We start from the raw sequence: 21,410 nt of genomic DNA on the forward strand, positions 1-21,410 counted from the left end.
CGTGCTCGCCTGCTCGTCAAAGCCACACCTACTGTATCAGCCTCAGACACAATGCTAACACTACTCATACATGACAGTTACAGTTGTCTTTTTCTGTTTGGGAATGGCACTTTTATTCTATTTTACTTCCATAACATGTTTTATTTCAAACTAGTGGAAAGAAAAACATCCGAAATACACATTCAGGTGTTTATTTGACTAACTTTGTGAATTTGGGAGTTCTCCCAAATTCACCAACAGTTAGCATTAGATAATGCTTCATTTGCATAATGTAACATTTCAGAAAACTTGTAATACAACAAAATCATCTGGTGAAGTTTAATGGTGTTATATATTAAATAAAGATGTTTAACGTATTGTGTCTGTATGAGGTTTTACAAAACAATGTTCTCATACTTTGAGCCTTCATTAGCACTTTCCATTTCCATTCCTGTCTTTATTCTGCAGGTTTACAGAGAGGTGTGTTCATATATCATTCATTGATTTATATAACATTTTATTCCTAAAGATTTGTCTGTGGCTGTTGACAGTATTTTCTGATTTATTGAGTGATACAAGTAGAAATCCAAAATTCCCTTTGTGAAAACCTTTGACAACCGGATCAATGTTTAGATTTATGTTCTGGAAATGTATGCAAATCTTTCATAACATAATGCCACATGTGCATATTTAAACATATAAAGAAAACTTGTGATACAAATAATACATATATTAGTTGATCTTAATATTAATATTCACCTGTAGTGTCTCCCCTAAATGAGCAATAAGTTCCAGAAATGAATGTGTACTTTATATGAATAGAATGAACAAAAGTACATTATGTGAGCATTCAGACAATCCGTCAGCTTAACTCACAAATATAATGAGAGTCCATGCTTATCTCATGGCACTAAGATGGAATACATAACAAACACTCCCCCTGACGCTGTGGAATTGTACTGAAGCAGTCGTAGTTTCCCAGAGACTCAGTTTGGCAGAGCGCAGCGCACCGCGGAGCGCGCAACAGCTCCGGACTCACCGGAACAGTCAGAGCGCTGTGACCACCAGTGAGCTGGAACCTGCTCTGAACCCCACGCACACACGCACACACACGCGCGTGCGCGCACACACACACACACGCACACACACACACACACACACTGCTCTGCAACATCTGCCACGTCGTCTCTTATGGAGAGCGGAGCGGGGAGACGCAGTGTTGTTGTGCAGCAACATGTCTACCTCTTTGGCTTCTCTTATGGACCAGATGATGCTTTTGCTGCTCCACGTTTACAGTCTGAACGTTTAAACGGAGACTTTAAGGACCTTAAAAAACTCCGCGTGAGCGCTGCACATTGAGCCTAATTGCTACTACAATGTCTCAGAGCATCTGCGTGGAAAACTTAAAGGCATGCTGCACATTGAGGGTCGCGAGCGTGCGAGCAAGCTGAGACAGATGGACACGAGCCCGACAATACACTGGGTAAGTCTGGCAACTAGGATTGTTTTTATTTATCACAATATTGATGGCTTTTGCTTTAATAAAGCCACATATTGTCAAATGCGTTTAGAGCCACAACGAGGAAAACAATAGACCTATCAAATATTAAAGTCTTTTATAATATAAACCGTATATTCCCCTTTTTTTCATATGTGACAAACTTCTTCCATGTCTTTGTAATATTCCATTAGTTTCCCTATAGAGGGTAGTAAAGGGGCTACAGAGGCTAATAGTTCTGGAGTAATGCGTTCATATTGTCTTCATGATGTTTCTTTTTCATTCCTATAATAATCCTATAATGTTCCTGAAGGGACTCTTGAGTGTCCTCGTGGCACTTCATGTATTCCTTCCTGTTATACTTTGACACTATTCCTTTAGGGGTAGCCAACTATAGGCTGTTGCTTTTCATTCAGGGACGTCAACACATGGAGGCTTTTGACTCCCAGCACTGCTCTACTCTAAATTTGATCCCATTTGTGGGCAGCGTCATTGAGCAGACACCTCTGTGCAGCGTTGTCCGTGGGGGAAATGGATTTTCCCGACAGAGTTTTACGTTAAGTAGATGAGAGGCTATCGAGCTCCTCTCAGTGACTTCCCCCTCTTCTTGCTTTCGTGTATTGATTGCCCATACATACATGATGTGTGGAGAAGGATGTTTGTCCTGTGCAGCATATTCTTGTAATAAAGTGCACACACACCGGTGGGTTCTTTGTAATCAGATATGTGTCATGCTGGTTTTCAACATGTTGTGTCTCCGGCTACAACCAAAACACGACAGCAACTTATTTCAATCATGAGTCCTCCTGCAGGAGCTGAAGGGGAGCTAGTGCAGAACCTGCAGCCACGTCGACGTCAGATAGAAAGCTACACTTCTTGTTCTGGCTAAGAAACATAATAAGAACGTAAAGAGGCGACAGAGAGGAGGTGTGGCACATTTTTTATTTGATGGTTGCCGGCTGTTATTCTTATTTTTTATACTCTGCCGTGATTACTTCCACACACACTCTCACTCAGCATCAAACAGATCCTTTCAGCCCATTATCTCCTCCTTGTCTCACACTTTGTTAAATCCAATGCTTTCAATCAACTGATTGACACTGACTGCCAGGCTTCAAGTGCAGGTTTCATTTTCAATTAGACATTGTCATGGTACTTGTGGAACTTCTGAACAGTGCTACTGATGTAATGTGTGAGGCTACAATTCAGTCCTGACGTCTCCAGCAGTGGCAGAGGCCGATATTGTATTTTGGTGCGCTCATAGAAAGGTGAGCGGGAAAACCTTCCCCAGAATAACTGTGAAAGGGTTGATGGGAAACTTGTTTCAACAGTTCCTTTATAAGCAGCAGACAAACTGTTTCTTTCCTTAAGTTAATATTTAGCATTACCTCCAGCAAGAAGGTTACTGGTGCTGCACCTGGTCTCCAGTGTATTCTGCAAAAGCAAATCTCCCAATAACTAAACCAGTAAAGAGTTTTAATGGATTTTATAGAAAGACTTGTCTTCTTGGATCAACTCATTCAGACCCTTTATTATTCAGACTGTAGAAACCAGGCTGTGATGTTTGGTCATTCAAAGCATCTCTTTCGTGATACAAATCCCAGCTGGTGAACTAAATCACCACTCGCTGTGACTCAGTATCTAAAAGGTGCTCTCCATCTCGGCCACTCAGACTCTTATCCAGTAGTTATGTTGTGAGAAGAACTCTTTCCATGATTATGGCACTTCGAGAGAGACGTTTTGCGTCATTCTACATCGTGAAATCATTTTCTCTCGGCTGATTGCTGTGCAGCTTCTGCAGGCAAGAAACTTAATGGTCCTCATACTTTACAGCACAGACTGGCACTGACAAAAAAAACTCCCTCAGAGGAGACCAATCAGTCTGATTTAGGAGCAGGTCAGGTGATAGTTCAGTGTCATTCAGATCTCTGTGTCCCAAAATAGATGTGTGCTTCAGGCGCTTTATGAATATGAACACTGAGGGGATGTGGAAGGGCAGATGTGTCAGTGATGCATGGGTTGCAGATTCATGCAAAAAGGTATGTACATTATTTTTGCATGAGCAACTGGTGGTATAAAAGTACTTGGGAAGTACTACATAGAAGCATCTTCCAGCTCTGTGGAAGGAAACGAGGATTGTTTCTAACTTTTATCACAGATCCAGATTCAGACGTCTGAAACATTCATGGTCACAAGTCTCCTGCAAAACCTTTTGAGTTGAGGATGAAAGGAAGGAACATGACCTCACATGCTGCACTAATGAGGATGAGAGGGATGTGAAGTACTTCCAATGAATCACTCAAAATCACACATAACACGTAGATTGATGCATCAGTGGCCTGGTTTATTAAATGAGATAAAAACATGTTTTGTGTCAAAGCCTTTGCTTGTAATCGTTTTCACTGACGTACTGACATAATATTGAAGACAAACATATCTGAGCTCTTACAAGATGAGTAGAGCGGCACAAGAAAATATATTTGTTCTTGAGAAACACCGGCTACTTCCACCTCTTAAAGTTTTTAATTGGCTGAGAAGGAAAAATAACCGGTTTAATTAACTGTGTGAAACAAACTTATAACGACCTTTTAATGGGCTGACCATCATTTGAAACAGAGAGAAGTAATATATGAATGCATAGATCTCGGTCTACAAGATGTAAAAATGAAGTCTGTACACACACACTGATACACTGATTAACATCTTCCTCACTTCTCACTTAATTGACATTTCTCCTCTCCGTGGAGCTCCTCCTATAGAGCTCCTCTCTGCTCCTTGAAGCCTCCCTGGGTGCAGTGTCATGCTCAATAAACTGCTCCTGTCAGAAGCACTTTGCTTCGTCGCTGTAGAGAAGCAGCTCTCTGACTTCCTCCTTTTGGAGAAAGCGGCCTGTTCCAACAATGATTGGCCTCATAATAGAAGAATAAACTCTGAGGATAGCCAGAGGGGTTCCAGCTCTTAATGCGTGGCGATGATGTGCGGAGCCTCCGTGCATCTTCCTCTGCCTCAGGTCAGCTATCCTCAGAGAGTAAAGGATCGCTGGTCTGCTGCTTTACTAACAGCCTGTGGGATCTGGAATGTGTATCCAGAAGCCCATATTGAATAAAAAGAAGAGGTGTCTCAGCTTGTTACGACTGCTCGGCTTCAGAAATGTGTAATTAGATCTAAAAATCTTTTGTGAAAAGAGTCAATCAACACAGACATCTTCAGTGTTTGATCAGGGAGCGATGACACAGCAAAAACAGCAGGCAGGTGTACATCACTGTCTCCATGAAGTCGAAAACTTTTAAAAGTTTTTAGATTCTGTTAAACTTTTTTTATCATGGCACCCAAATATTATATTATATATATATATATATATATATATATATATATATATATATATATATATATATATATATATATATATATATTATACATATATAATATATATATATATATAATATATATATAATATATATATATAATATATATATAATATATATATATATATATATATATATATATATATATATATATATATATATATATATATATATATTGGATTGGATTGGATTTTGTTATATGAAATGATATTGTATTAAATTATATTGCCACTGTAGATTTACAAATAAATATATAACTATATATTTATATAATTAAATACGCTTATATGTATTTCTTTCATTTAAAAAAATAAAATAAAATAATATTTAAGGTGTACAAGAATATAATAAAAAAAAGAAGTTGCAGGCATTTGTATACATTTGAGCGTGCTGGTGATGTGTGGAGAGACATCAGGGTTGAGAGGACATGATGTGGGAATGTGTGATGAGTGTTCGTCTTCCACATCCTGTTTGCTGAGTGGAGCTCAGACATCGTCCTGATGCATCAGCATTTCTTTGAGCGCTGCTTCCCGTGTCAGATCTGTCTCTTGGCGGTCACTGTTTTGTGTTACCATGACAACGGGCAACCTTGAGTTGTCACGTCGTTAGCTGCGGCGCGACTGCATAATAAACACAGCGGTTTTGATTCCATCTTCTGTCTGATATGTGACATGATACATCTGTTAACAGACTTTCAACACGGGGATGAATTAAATCAACATATGTGTCGAGTGTAAAGTTTCTCCCTTTCTCCTCGTGCTCCTTTCTTTCATGCATTTCCTATAGTTGCTGAAATGTTTTCACCTGTGACAGAACTGTACATACATCCCACAGAACACTTCAAACGCCAATACGCCACATCCTTTCCCACGTAAACACTCAGTGCAGCGTCCTCATGCGATGGTCTGAGAGAGAAAGGCCTCAGCACAGTAAGCAGGTCGTCCTTTTGATCCTTTAGACTTTTCCATGTTTACAGGAAAGCGTGTTTTGAATAAAAGCGTGTTGTGGTGTGAAATGAAACATGAATAAACCATTAGAGCATGAATTAATCATTGAACACATGTTTGTATGTAGCAGTTGATGCTTTGCTGTAGTTCATATCTGCCTCACTGGGCTGTGATTAGTTCTTCACAATGCTTCTCTTTCCAGAGGCTGGCGATGCAGCAAATAGAAAAACAACATTATTCATATCTCTGCATTCTGTGCAGACTGCAACTTGACATCACGTTGCTTTTGTTTGATCTTCCATTGCACTTGCAGTGCAGAGACGTTGTATTTGACTTTTCTCTCTTAAGAACACGCAGACTGTTTTAACTCTGTGGATCACTTTCATACAGTTTACAAATGTTTGACCTGTGTGAGAGCTACACTTCTTTCTGTGGTTTCCTCTCGCAGCCTGGCAATTTGGCATTTAGGTGGATTGACGAGGACACTTAAGTCCCTGTTAATGGCAGCATATGCTCAGATGGATGCAGAATCTCTAGGCAACAGGACAGGATTTTAGTATCGGTAGTTCTGGTTTCAGTTTATAGTCTGAGTTGTATCGACCAATCAGGTTTTAACAGGCTTTTGTCGCATGCAGGTAAACAGTCCGTGTTGAGAGCGAAAGAGGCGGAATGCGTTGTTTGAACAAAACACGTCAGCTATTGAGGATTTATCTTTTTATTAGCTAATAAGTAAACAGTTATCTGAGTAAACACTGGGGCTCCTGTTATTAGGATGTCTGCTGGTGACTCCTGATATATTGTCTGTTGCACAAAAAGGCTAAATCGTCATCAGGCAGAGTTCTGGGATTGCGCTCAACGTGACGTAGTTAGTCCACATCTGAGGTCAACAGTGTCACAGCAAAATGAATCCACTCATTTATGCAAAAACAAGATTCTAGGAGCTTTGCGTTATAGTGAACGAGTAGCAACACAGCTAATAAGCTACGATAGCTTCCTCAAGCTTAGTCTCTCCAGCTCTTCGTTCCCTAAAGCGTCGTCTCTGTCAAGTCGGTTTGCTGGGCGAGACACAATAATCGTACAAATGGGGATAATGGTGCAGACTTTTGGGCAGTCTCCAGTCCTAGTTCCGACGTCGGAGAGGTATGAGGTGACGCGGGGAATCAGACCTTCTTCAAACCTTAAACCTTTCATGGACTGACATGTCTTGAATGTTTGATATAATAGAGATAAGCAGATGGATAGAATAGATAGAAGTCAGCCATGCAATCTGAAGAATACAGAATAAATGTAATTGTTGACTCTTCTCTCATGTCCTACAGAGACGCTCTGTGTTGCTGAATGGGTGACAAGCTCCGAGTCATCTCACAACCCCTCTGAAGGCCCCCTCTCATCGCATTGTGCAGGACAGGGTCCCCCAGCAAAGTGGCAGTCATGTACCAGGAGGTGGCCTTCCTGGCTGGTAGCACTGAGCACCAGTTCACCAGCTTCCACTTCAAACACATGGAGAACCCGAAGGAGGTTTCATCCAAGAAGGGTTTGTTCTACAAGCGAGCCCAGCTCCTGCTCCAGCCTCAGCCCCGCCAACAGGATGGAGATGAGATTGGCCCGGCTGACGGGGCGGCCATTATCAACGTGGGGGGGATAAAGTACCGCATCCCCTGGTCCACGCTGGAGGAGTTCCCCCTGTCGCGACTGGGCAAGCTGCGCAGCTGCAGCAACGAGGCCGAGATCATGGACTTGTGCGACGACTACGACAGCAGCCGCAACGAGTATTTCTTCGACCGAAGTCCTTCAGCTTTCCGCACAATCGTCTCCTTCTTAGCGGCGGGGAAGCTGCGGCTGCTGAAGGAGATGTGCGCCCTGTCCTTCCAGGAGGAGCTGCTGTACTGGGGGGTGGAGGAGAAAAACCTGGACTGGTGCTGCCTCAGGAAGCTGCGGCTCAGACAGGAGGAGTACAAGGAGCAGCAGAGGCTGGAGGAGGAGGAGGAGGAGGCCGAGCTCACGACGCCGCAGTCCTGCGAGGAGAGCCTGCAGTCGCCCGAAGCAGAGGCACCGGAAGAGACCCGTACGGGGGGATGCATGCGAAGACTGAGGGACATGGTGGAGAACCCACACTCCGGCCTGCCGGGGAAGATCTTCGCTTGCCTGTCAGTGTTATTTGTAGCCATCACTGCTGTGACGCTGTGTGTCAGCACCATGCCAGACCTCAGAGAGGAGGAGGAGAGGGTGAGTTCACTTATCAGTCTCAATAATAACGTTTTTTTCCTTGCCCTCCTACTCACAGATTCAATTATCCAAAAGGTCCAAACTCATATCTGGTTCCCCTATATTTAGTTTCTGGAATAAGGTCCTGACAATGATTGAGTTTGAATAATTTAACTCGGCAAAAGCAGCCAAACATCAGAATCATTTAGCCACCATGGTCATTTGCACAAAGCCAGGCATTGTTGAATTTTGAAAGTAAGGGTTAGGGAGAGTCGCAGAGTTGATTACTCTCTGTGGCGTCGAACCGCAGAACAAATGCTAAAACCATCACATGCTGAACAGATTGTCATGATGAACACAGCATTATACATAAACTTAAGGAACCTCGCTCTCCTTTTTAGTCTTCACAGCCTCAGGGATGAATGCTCTTCAGCTGCTACAGTAGAATTCAGATTATGTTGATGCGGCAGCCACAGTCGTCCCGGGCTTCCTTCTAAATCATTGTGACAGAGACAGAGGCGAAGGCTCAGGGACGCCGAGGCTTACTCTCCATTCACTTCAATACCAGATCACTGTGAAGCTCCTCTCACTGTTTCTGCAGCATACATTCCTTCACAGCACCAAGTTCTCCCAAATGTGTGCAGTAATTAACAGAGCCTACACAGCACGAGGCTATATACCCTCACATCTTTAAATGAAGTCTTTTTCTGGTTTCCCACAGAAATTCTCCCTGTGCAGTTTTATTTGACCCGCTTCCAAAAATGTATATGAAATAAAATTGAGTGAATATGAAAGAAGCTCATTATAGTTATATAACGTGATGATTATGCAAATTGTAACCATGAAGTCTTAATCCGTACAGTTAAAGGCTTGTTTACCCCGAAGCATATCTACACCAGCTGACCAGTAAACACGCCGGGAGTTTAGACGGAGAATAAATTGATTCATATTGTGTGTTCATTTAAACAGATGTATTTGAACATCTGTAGACTTTACATGGAGGTTTATACTGGAATGAATCTTGAAATCCAAAGATTATGTGCAAACACAAACATTTAACCATATAAAAACAACAAAACAACAAACAAAATATGTAAAACTCTTGAAGGGGAATCTTCATATTTGAACATTTAGGTAGAAATGCATATTTCTTGTCTTTTCTGTCCTGTGTGTGTTTGATCCGTGCCCACTCCGACCTTTAGCAACGTATTTGAAAATGCAGTTTCCTTCTATGGGAACAACGATAATTAAATTTCTCATTTAATTACATCATTCTTAGCAGACCAGGCTGTTCTGAAAGTGAGATGAGAAGATCAATATCCATCTCATGTCTGTGCGCTAACACACCTGGGGCAGGGTAGGGTTAGCTTAGCATAAAGACACAAGGGGAAACAGCTAGCCTGGCTCTGTAATAAAGTGCTTAGCAACTCTAAAGCTCCAATTAACATGTTGAATCTCATCATATGTATAGAAGATTGACCTTTTAAAGTGGCTAGATATGATACTAGAAGTTCGTTTTTGATGAAAAGTTGCAAAAAAGGGTCTACATAGTCCGAGACAGGCATTATGCTAATAGAGTGTACTTTTCCTTTAATTACACTGTGCTCCAAAGTTTCTGAATGTAATTATAGCAAGCATCTATTGGCAATTAAAACAAAAGAAATATGGCAGATAAAATGCCGAAGCTGGAACCTGTTAGGTAGAAATGTCTAAATAAAATGCTGCTCATTACTTACAGTCTCTGGTCTCTAATTAGGTCTGAAAGTGAGAGCAGAGCTCATCCTCTTGTTGCTGCGTTTAGCTTTCATCTGACAGGACGGAAAATATGACTTCCTCAGGCTTCTGTTCGCACTTATTACACATGTTGTCACAGTCTGTGACAAGTGGAGCAAAAGAAGCATATTAAAGCTGACAATGTGTTCCTCCCGTTCCCTGCCTTCAGAAAGCCTCAGAGATCTGGCTCCAGAGCATCTTTGTGTCGCACTGATTCACCTCTTGATCGACGCCAGCAGACCAGTGTATGATTAAAGAAGCGCCCTGCAGCTTCTCCCCCACTGTCACAGATATGTCTTCATCAGCGCGCTGGGAGGGGGCGAGGGGGCGAGGGGGGGGGTTTGCATGGAGTGCGAACGCTTCAAAGTAAAAATCAATCAGGAAAACAAAGAAAGACAAACATTGTCTCATGTCATCTGCCATTACACGCCTGTAAGAATCTGCAGCTCTATTGGAATCAGAAGAGCAACAGGTGTGACTACAAGTCACATTCTGGACAGATGAAAACAGTGTCATTGTGCACGCCAATTATCCACCGAGAGGTAAAAGTGAGTGTCGCTGCTGCTCCAGGGGAACGTGAGGTGGTGCGTCATTGGAAGTGAGAAGCCAATCTAACCAGCCATCGGCGGCAACCCCAAAATCTGACACATATTCTTAACCGCCACCGGAGGCGGTAAATTAAAACAAAGTGCCAACCCAGAAGCAAAAGTCCGTTAACATGAGGTGACACTGTAGGTGTCCTTGAGTGCCATGAAAGGCGCCTATAAAATACAATTAATTATTATTTTTATTACTAAAACTTTGTCCGAAAAGTAACGTGAGTGCACTTTTGTTTACAACTTCTTCCCGGTTAATAAACGAGTTAAGAAGAAATATAAAGGTGTGACGTGTTCCCAGCACTCATGCAGGTCTCCTCTCCTCATTACCGTGTGAGGAGAAGGATTGCTCAGCAAAGTTTGTGTTCTGTGAGTGGGCTTTACTTCCTGCATTGTCTTCATTCTCACTATTGTCAAGCAAAGCGTTTGAGTAGCTCGAACAATTCAGCTTTAATTGGTGCAATGCTTTCGCTAATTGCCACATCTCTTTCAGTCGAGTCCGCCCCCATTAGAGAGCTTCCATATATCCATTATCCATTCTCCCTATAATAATGAAACTAATGAAACTAAATGATTTTATTGAAATGAATTGTATTAACTTGTTTTTATGGCTGTTGCTCAGTTACACTTCACGTTTTTCTGCCATAAAGAATCGGCAAAGTATGAGAAAACCAAGCAGAATCTATGTTCCCACGGTCCTACGTTCCCCAGCTTAGTATCCTCTCAGAGAGACAGTTTGGATGTTTTGAGGTGGGATTGTGTGACGTACTTATCCGTACAGTAACTGGCAGTCAGCACGCCCCCAGTTTGGAAGAAAAGACCACCTTAAAAAAATAACATCAGTGCAACTGAATGCTATATTTAGAATATGTTCACCTCTTCACTGTGCCGTCAGACAAACCTTTAAAACGAGGAACTTAAGCCGTTATATCCATCAATCATCTCGCCAAAGCCACCAGACTCCATTGACAAAAGCAGTCATTTTACCTTGCAGATGATGAGACAGTTCTGACCTTTATATCTCCGCAGTGGTTGATCATATCTTCACCGTTCAAACATCCATATCTCTTCACTCTTTTGCAATTTGAACTGCAAAGATAACTGTCACCAAACACTGACAATGTTTGTTTATATCAAGGGACAGACAAGCCCTGGGAACATACGCATGATCCTCAAGTCATGTAGGGGGCTCGCAACATTTTTATTTACCGCTAAATGAAGTCATGAAGTTTTCAGACGTGTGGATTCCCAAATGAAATTGCACTGTGAAGCCGGAGGACGATGCAACCTAAACCCAGGAAGCAGCCATCTTTATGCACTCTGTCACTTGAGCCGGAGGAGAGAGTTGTGGTGGAAAAAGACGTTTCTAAGGAGCAACGGAAAGCACTTAGCCGGGCTTTCTAATCTAATGTGGCTCTTAGAGAAGCATTCTGTGGCTGAGAGGCCTTTCTATAACTCCTTCTCTCTCTCTCACACACACACACACACACACACACACACACACACACACACACACACACATACACACACACACACACACACACACAAACACATAAGCAAAAAAAGCTATATTGCATTTCATATGTCATGGTCGCTCGTTGCACTCTCTGGATGAATAGGGGATTAAACATCTCAAGTGTTTTGTCGTCCCTCAGAATTGTTTATTCTGTTCACATAAGCATCTTTCAAAACTTCCCATTTATCTCCTGCGGGCGCCCCGGCTGTGGGTCTAACCTTTCAGTGCCTCTGCTCGTGCCTCAGAGCCCTACACACTCCATTGTGATGTAAATCCAGCCACTTTAAAGTACCACAGCCATATATCATAACAGGGGAATGGAAGGCTCAGAGGGTGAGGACGATGTGTGCTGGAGAGGAATACAGAGTTAGTTGTTGTCTATGCTGCAAATCAGAGGTGAGCGTCAGTCATTCCTCCTGACTGTGAGGGAGACGTGCCGCTGCTCCATCATGGTGGTGATGGTTTGTGTTTCTTATTCAGTGTTCGGGGTACAAACTGCAAATCCTTGAAATATGAACTGCAGCAAACCTTCTCCACGGCCAGTTTCACAATGTGAAAGGTGACGGACAGAGACAGGAGGAGCGCAGACATATTTGTGAGGTAATTTAGTTCAACATAAAATGTTTATTTACACATTTAGCGTGACAAAAACAAAACCATTGAACCGGCAAAGATCCACATCGTAGACGCTAAAGGTTTGTGGGCCGTGAGAGGTTTGTTTCAAGGTCTAAAGACTAATAATGATTATATTAAACCACTGCCTTTATATCTGAATACCTTTCTGACGTGGCTTACAGAACTCTTGCCATCTTCAAGCTTTGACTTTCTTTTCATTGACCTTTCGGTTTCAGAATGAATCGAGAAAACAGCTGAGATTAATTTACTGATTAACAGAAAAACGGTTGTGCTTGCTGTAATTGCTCATCCCTGCGGAGCTGCAAGCACACCCAGCTGAACAGCCTCTCGACACACGAAGAGGGAACGTCGTGGACTTTTAAGTGTTAGAAAAAAGCTTCTCCTGTTACCATAGTAGCATTAGCAAACGATTGCAGCTAGAGTAGTCGGTCTGCCATTAACTGAAACAATGTCCAGTAAAAGCCCATATTTAAAAAGATCTTTCTTTTAGTGTAACCACAAAGGAAGCACTTTGCTGTGTGGATGCAGGATATTGACTAATGCTTCTCAGGGAACAGTTGAGCCAAAATCTAACATGGAGAGGATTTTCTTTTTGAGTGCACAATCCCTCAAAAGTATATTTTTACGGCGTCAATTTCAACCCAAAACTAAGCATTTAAAACCAGAACACTTTCACTCTTTCACTTTCTCTCTGTCCATCAGTTGGAGTTGTGTATTTCAACACAGAGGGGGGGTCGAGAGAAAAAGTACACACACAGGAAAACGCCATCAATATCTATGGTACTTCAGATTAAATCAGATAACTGGAATGAGCCCCATGGGGAATTTGGGTGGTCAGAGCAGCAGGCTATTATTCAGCTTCACCATCATCAGGTCAGGTGTACCGGCGGACAAATGCATTAAGAGCGAGGATCGCAGGGTTAAAGGAAATAAAACATATTTGTTCAGCAAAGTACAGAAAGCATCCGGCGTAAAGTTCTGCTGCTTTTATTGACAAGCAGCAGAACAGCTTGGCTCGAGGCCAATGTGTGTGTGTGCGTGCATGTGTGTGTGTGTGTGTGTGTGTGTGTGTGTGTGAGTGTGTGTGAGTTATAGCCGGGGTTTTTTTTTAGGCTGTGGAAAAATCAATACATTTCCTCAATGATTAAAACATTGGATCAATCCCCATGCTGGTGGAGGATTGGACCGATTCTTCTTGCCGAGGACGTTTATTAAGATTTTTAAGAAGTTCCAGAGAAAGTAATCACGCTTGTGTAATTATTGAATCTGGGTTTGAGCAGAAGTCTTTGCCTGCTGATCATGACTCTGCATCCCAAACACAGTCGTACTGAAGGAAAACTCAGCACACAAATATGAAATATGAAATAATTAAACACACAGCAGGTCACTAAGCTATTAACCTCGTGGAAACATCGCTCTAATTTGATATAATTGGTGTAAAATGACTCGAGCGAGTCTATCTGCTCTGGTTTCTCCCTCAGGCAGGTTTCCCTGTTTCTCCACTTTATCCGTCATCTTGCAGAAAACTCAAACCATTCAATGTCGCAGATTTTAAACTGAACGAAAGTCCTTTTCGTGGAAGAAGAATTAAGACGATGATGGAAAGTATACTTGACTGACAGTGTTTGGATGTGCGGTAGACAGTCCCTGTGCTGACGGTGAAATGTTTCAGGTTACATAAGTACTAATGATTATTGAATACATCGTTAACCGTGGGGGGTCATGAGCCTATCCCAGCATGCGCTGTGTCAGTGTCAGGAGGCTGTCAGTCTTTCACAGTGCTATAAATAAACTGACACAGTAGATTTCCTCTATGGGATATGTACAGTTTCCAATTCCCCAAAACTGTAACCAGACCATAAATATATTCTGTGAAACATTGTGAAAGTATTTGAGTTCAGCAACCATGTGTTCATAAGTTATGTCTTAGCTGTGCACAATCATTGCCTAGCACACTGCGGTGATGTGATCTGAAAGTAAAGAAAGACACAGAGAGTAACCTTCTGACAGAGAAAGTAATCCCCCGTTTCCGGCGGCTCCACTACTTTGGTCCAAAGTAAAATATCTCAACAAATATTGGATGGATTGCCAAAACCCCAGCAGAGGATGACTTGTAGTAACCTTTGGGATCCTCAAACCTAGTGACAATGTAACGTACAAAGTAGACCTCGGAGTCTTGGCTGTTACAGTGCGGAGGGACGGGCTGAACATCACATCCAAAGCAGACACACACAATCACATCATGTGCCAACAAGAGTGTATTAGATTGTTTTTGTGTACAGTGCAAAGAAAAGGATTTAGTTTGGTTTTCCTCTTCAAGCATCGATGCTTTGTGTAGCTCATCCAAGGCTACGGTCGAATAGCATTTGGTCTAATCCTCTAAATCATAGGTCTTCAACAGGGGGTCCGCGTAGGTACTGCAGGGGGGGTCGTGAAATTGTTTGTAGCTAAAGCAATAAAAACAGAGTGCTTAGCGCATTCACATTCCCTCCTCCGCTGTGTTCCGCGAAGGGCGGGACTTTGCTCCCGACACACACACCTACAGTCAGAGACAGAGCGGAACCCCCCCCCCCCCCAAGGTCGAGGGTAGTGCGAGATCGTGCACCGGAAAAAATAAATAAATATATATTCCCCCAACGGAACCCCGCGCCCCGTGAAATTCAAGTTTTTTGTTTTTTGTTGCCTTGCGCATTCACATCCCCTCATCCCCTCTGTTTCGCTCCTGCACACACACACGTGCGACGCTACAGTCAGAGACAGAGCGGAGGAAAGGAGAGGAGAGAACTACGCCCCCCCCCCCCCCCCCCCCGTCACAGCATTTAATACAGGTAGATCACTTGGACCTGGTCATTTTAAAAGTAGCTCACAAGCCGAAAAGGTGTGGGAACCCCTGCAGTAGGGGGTCCCTGCTCCAGTTTGGCGGTCCTTGGCCTGAAAAGCGTTGAAGACCCCTGATCTAAATGCAAAGGACAGGTGATGCAAAGCTTCCTCTCTTATCTCCTTTAGCACAGGAAACACCGGACCACCCTTTACGAAAGAAGATAATGCCATCCCACAATTCCTTGTGGCAGAATTGATGAATCCTCCTTCACATCGCTCCGTGCCTCATGACACAACGTCGACGCTTCGTCTTCGTACATTTTGTGTAATATCTCACACAAATTCTATTAATGTCTACAACTGCAAAACAACTACATTCTGTAAAGTGTATAAATAACCATGAGAGCTCAGTGTTTTGGTATTTGCTATAAGTTCTCAGTTGTCACTTCTGCAGAAGCTGGAGCTGCTAATTCACACAGCGATGAGTTCGGTGTCTCTGCGTAAAGCATGTAGGAAGCAGAACTGAGGAAGGGGAAACCTTCTGCTTCTATATGCATTTAATTCATCTGCATCACCAACTGTTGGTAATAGAGCTTTTAACTGCTTTCAATCAATTTAAATATTCATGACTGAGCACAACCTGTCAGGCATCCAATTATGTAAATATATTTATTTAAAACAAATGGTGCATTTTCATTTTGCATTGAGCTATAAGTGAAACTGAGAGTATTTCTAGTGCATACTATCATGAATCTGACATCTGTTTGTATAGAAATAAGAAGAAATGTGACTTGCTTGACCTTAAAATCCTGAAGATTCACAATATTGTTCCGTAATAAGATTCTTGCTTTCTGCAGAAACATATTAAGACGCTTTCTGGAAGAGAGGAAAAGCTTTGAAACTCAATCTGGCCGACAGAACAAACACAGACACTCAGCACACACAGTGCAGCCCGGTGAGATGAATAAATAAATCCATTTACAGCCCGAAGGCAGAACTAGCTCGGCGCTTGAAGTACCTGGCCTGTTTGTGAATCACACCCACTCCAGCTCATGGGTGAGGAGCACAGGTGAGCCTCCTTCATTGTTTGGTTTACATGCTTCAGCTGTGAAAGGGTCAGAGTCCCCTGATCGCTGAGACGGATAATTGTGTGCTTTTAATTCAATCCTCCGCAAAACGGGAGGAGGCTGGAGGGAGTGGGAAATGCACTCAGCCAGAAAGCCTCCGACAGAGAACAATACAAACATGCTGGTGGATTGAGGGAGAGGGACAGTATTAGCTGCAGCGCACAGACTCCCTTGTGGACGCAGAAGAGCAGAAGCAGAGGAGGTGTGAAACATACTGGTTAGCATGTGAGCTCCTTCAGGATTTGGACAGGAGCACATTTATTTGTTTTGGCTTCAGACTCATAATGCTTGGGATGTGAAAAGACAGCATGTGGTTAGAGGGTGGACTTCAGCTCACATTTCAATCACTCAAGATTGCCTCGTGCTGCGGCGCTTTAATGTAACCGCACTTTAGGAAAATGGTTTAAAGAAAATGACTTTGCATGAGGACTGAAAGGTGGATTGATCACCCAGACATCAAGTGTATGATGGGTTAGAGAGAAGCACTGAATAGAGAGGAGGTTTTACTGAATATAATAATATTATTTGCCAAAGGGTTTTGGCATTCTGAAAAGACAGACTATGAACATTTCTGGTCCAATTTAGCAAAGTGAAGCCGACAATCTGTGCTCTTAAAAGTTATTCTATCTTTTCACATTTCAAAATAAGAGTATGGAGGCTCGTTAGCAGCTGGCCGGGGACACACTACTACATTTATCTGTGGACTTCATCCAATGTCGACTTTCTGATGCGAGTTTAAAATATTTAATTGAAAACCTCGTGGTGGCGCAAGAGGAGGAGCTGGGGATCATAAAAGGCCTCGGTATTCATCCTCTGGGGACCAGAAATGTTTGTACAAAGGTTTCTGACAATACATCTCATGATGATGTCGAGATATGTCTGTCTGGACTGACCTACATTGCTATCCTTTGGCTAAAAACTTAGACGTCGTAACAATAAACTTTAACGTTCCAATAAACTGAAAACAAAACCTGCAGTAATATGTGTCATGGTTCAAATTACACTTTTAAAAATCATTTTGTTAAAGGATGTAGACTATTTTATCTGATTACAATATAAGAAATGATGGATTTACACACATACACGCACAGATCTAAACCGTTGCTCACGATCACTACTGTTCCGAGTCCATATTGCAGTTTTTTGCTCCTGCAATGTGTGAAAAACTGCAAAAACCGGTGATTTACATGGTCCTTAATGGATTTAGCGAGTTTGCTCTGCAGGCAAAGACCATGCGATATGCATTACTAAGTGTAAACTCTGAAAAATGCATGAAGCTCAGATGAAGAGAGGAGGACGTCATCTCTGTGAGGCCGGTGGGTTGGATTGGCGTCTCCATGGCAGCAGAGCTGTTGACTGAGCAAACACTAAGGGAAATGTTTTATATATTCACACCTGCAGAAAACCTTTACAACCACAGTGTGTGTAGAAGTCTCCCTAATGTCATCACACCTTTTTGCACGACCTCAAAAGTCTCGACATCTGAGCCGTGAGAAGCGACAGGAGGCTGAAATGTTTCTGAGAGGAACGATTTAAAAGTTTTAAAAAGAGTCTGAAGAGTTTTCTCTGTTGCTCCACATATTCTAATTAATCTGCACATAATGAACTGAAAGCAAAGAGTATTTTTGTTGTAATTAATAACACTTATGTAAATGCAGAGAAATGAAAAGCACACACTTTCTCTCTCCTCCAGGGGTGACTTTGACTTAATAACCAACTAATCTCTTATAATTATATTCTAAAATATTTATGAACGCTATTTCAGCAGTCGTGAAAAAATTGATTATTATTAAAAAGGAGGAATATTTCAGCTTCGGCTGATCTATGACTGACGCTGTGAGCACATCTAAAGCTTTCTGAACGAGATCATCAAAGCGTCTTGTTTTACACTCCATAAATCTTTCAGCTTCTCACCTTTCTGTTGTGAGATCAAAATGCATGAACCGCTTTGAAACAGATCCATAATTACTGACTTCATTGGAGTCCTAAAGGCTGTTATTGCTGCGTAACGTATCACAACCCTTAATGTCTGTGTTTATGTGCTCTTCTCTGCGCAGGGTGAGTGCTCCCAGAGGTGCTATAACATCTTCGTGCTGGAGACCGTGTGCGTTGCCTGGTTCTCCCTGGAGTTCCTGCTGCGCTTCATTCAGACGCAGAGCAAGTGCATGTTCCTGCGTACGCCTCTGAACCTCATCGACGTGGTGGCCATCCTCCCTTACTACATCACCCTCATTGTGGACTCTCTGTCAGTGGGAGAGAAACCTGCGGGCTCAGGGAACAACTACCTGGAGAAGGTGGGGTTAGTTCTCCGAGTCCTGCGAGCTCTGCGGATCTTTTACGTGATGAGGTTGGCTCGTCATTCCTTGGGCTTACAGACGCTCGGTCTGACGGTGAGGAGGTGCACGCGGGAGTTCGGCCTGTTGCTGCTGTTCCTTTGCGTGGCCATGGCTCTTTTCTCCCCACTGGTGTTCCTAGCTGAGAGCGAGTTGGGCGCCAAGCAGGAGTTCACGAGCATCCCCGGCAGCTACTGGTGGGCCGTCATCTCCATGACCACGGTGGGCTATGGCGACATGGTGCCCAGAAGCATCCCCGGCCAGGTGGTGGCGCTCAGCAGCATCCTGAGCGGCATCCTCCTCATGGCCTTTCCCGTCACGTCCATCTTTCACACCTTCTCTCGCTCCTACTTGGAGCTGAAGGAGGAACAGATCCGGGCGCTGAGGCAGAAGCCGGACTCGCAGGACAGCACCAAGTCCCAGAACAGCGAAGACTCTCAGGAGACGGACAGCTACCACGGCATCACGGAGGCCGCGGCCTCGTCCATGCAGCGGAGGAAGTCCATGGCTGCTCACAGGGCTGCGGAGAATAGAGCGACCATGAAAACTTAGCTGCTCACAGATAGGCGTGTGTTTTAAAATGGCAGCCTGGGAGGCCGTGACCCCCGGCGCTGGGACTTCCAAGTTGACAAGCTGCAGGATTGTGAGCGGGGAGGAGATCTGCTTCTCTGGAGATTGAGGTCTCGGCTTTGATCGTGTGAAGCGCTTGTGCACCAGAGTGTATCTGAGTGTCTTAAGTTTTACAGAGGAGCAGCAGAGGACTTTTCTTTCCCACACATTTGACTTGAAAAGATTGCCAACAGTATAATATTCATGAATAAACAACCAGTCAAATGAGTTTAAAAATTGCGATTCAGACTCGACACAAGTCTGAGCAAAAGGGAAATCTAACCCAACAACATCACACGCTGTTATTCAGACCTCAAACTAATAATTCATGTTCCTCATGTGGCTGCATTGGAGAGGATCATCTGAATTAAAAGTGTTTGCTGAGACTTCAGACATGCAGTTTATTATTGATGTGCAATATCTTCTCCATTTACTCTGTATTGTATTCGGCCAATCCAAATAACGTATTGTTCCCGGGGCGGTGTTGTATAAGGTTCACACGTGTACATGATGATGTCAGCACATTTATCAAGCAAATGAATCTCCAGCATGACAACACAAAACTATCTATCTGTCAAAGGGCTTCGCAGCCGGTTGGGAAGTTTTATTCATTAGTAAATGAGAGGATTGTTCCCACGCTTGAGCACACGCTGCTGAGTTCACTTTATTCAATTCATGGTTTGACTTGTTGCCTTGTTAAAAATGCCGAAGCTGTTTAATGTGTTTGTCCAACGCTTTGGTGAAGAGCAAAACGCCATTGCTATGAAATCTGGGCTGTGGTCGAAGATGATTTTTAAAGGTTTTTGCTGACAGCTTATATTTTAATATTGCAAAACCTTAAACTGTGTGAAACTGCACAGCTTTAGTAACATTGTTGCCCAGTCCTCCACACACTTCTGGAAGCTTCTTAAGTGTTATAATAGTAAATAACCAGCCAACGTTAGAATCTTCTCACTTTTTGGATATTATGTGTGATGAATATCCTCGACACTAAAAGTGAAACGAGAGCTGGAGACGGTTCCCTGGTCACATATCGGGGTAAAGTGGAGCAAACATCCAAAAGTAATTATTTCAGAGAAGCAGGCGACTCACCTTCAAACCCTGACGAGCAAAACAAACATTTTCCCCAAATTGTTGTCGAGCTGGAACTCATGAAGTACGTCAGATGCATGTTTAATCTTCCAACTCTGAATCGTTTAAAAAGCTTGGAAATATTACACAGAACACTTAACACTAACATATCTACAATATCTAAGAAATTAAAATATTGTTTTGATGAGCGGATTGTGAAATGAGACATCGTTTGAATAAGAAAATCCAACTTTAATGGATCTGTGCTTTGCGTCATGAATCCATAGCCTGAGGAGCAGCCTCTTCTGAAAACTGTAATAAAGATTATAATGAACACAGTCCCATGTGGAGAGGTTTTGATTCAACAATTAAATTATACACGAGGACGCTCTCAACAAGAAGAGAGTGCGTGTTTGCTTCAGAACATCCTGAATTGGTTTTACTGCTGTTTGCTTCATGGTTTATTTCCACGTCCAAGGATGTTTGTTAAAGCTTTTACTCACCAGGAGTGAGACGAACATGCTAAACACTCGCCTGCACGTAGCCAAACGTGTAAAGGCCTTTAGCGTTAGCGTATTAGCTAACAGTTCCTTATGTACACATCATTAGCATTTGCTTAGCTTATTAGCTTATATATATGGAATATCTCTACTTCTAGCTCTGGTTTGGTCGCAGACTCTTGAATATCTGTCTCTTTAACTGCAACACGCTAACAAGCTAACAAGCTAACAAGCTAATCGCTAATTTAGCTTACAAAGTGGAGCTTTATGGAGTTTGGAGATTATAAAGAGGTTGAAGTCTTCTTTGTTTGCCTTCTCAAAACCATTAACACAAATGTAAATCCAATGCACAGATAATATTTAGGTTAATCTATAAAAGAGCATCTTGGTTAAAGTCAGTGACATAAAAAGAGAACTTTAAAAATCTGGATCTGC

General features: G+C 42.7%; 1 protein-coding gene across 1 annotated transcript; it reads left to right on the plus strand.

Annotated features, from left to right (window-relative positions):
* Positions 1–1,015: 1,015 nt before the first annotated feature.
* Positions 1,016–20,807, plus strand: kcng2 (potassium voltage-gated channel, subfamily G, member 2). The gene is made up of 3 exons (XM_029442514.1): positions 1,016–1,462; positions 7,109–8,015; positions 18,520–20,807. The coding sequence occupies exons 2-3, from the start codon at positions 7,221–7,223 to the stop codon at positions 19,345–19,347; spliced, it is 1,623 nt and encodes a 540-aa protein (XP_029298374.1). The 5' UTR covers positions 1,016–1,462; positions 7,109–7,220; the 3' UTR covers positions 19,348–20,807.
* The last annotated feature ends 603 nt before the right edge of the window (positions 20,808–21,410 follow it).

Source organism: Cottoperca gobio, chromosome 11 (genome assembly GCF_900634415.1).
Source record: "Cottoperca gobio chromosome 11, fCotGob3.1, whole genome shotgun sequence".
NCBI lineage: Eukaryota > Metazoa > Chordata > Actinopteri > Perciformes > Bovichtidae > Cottoperca > Cottoperca gobio.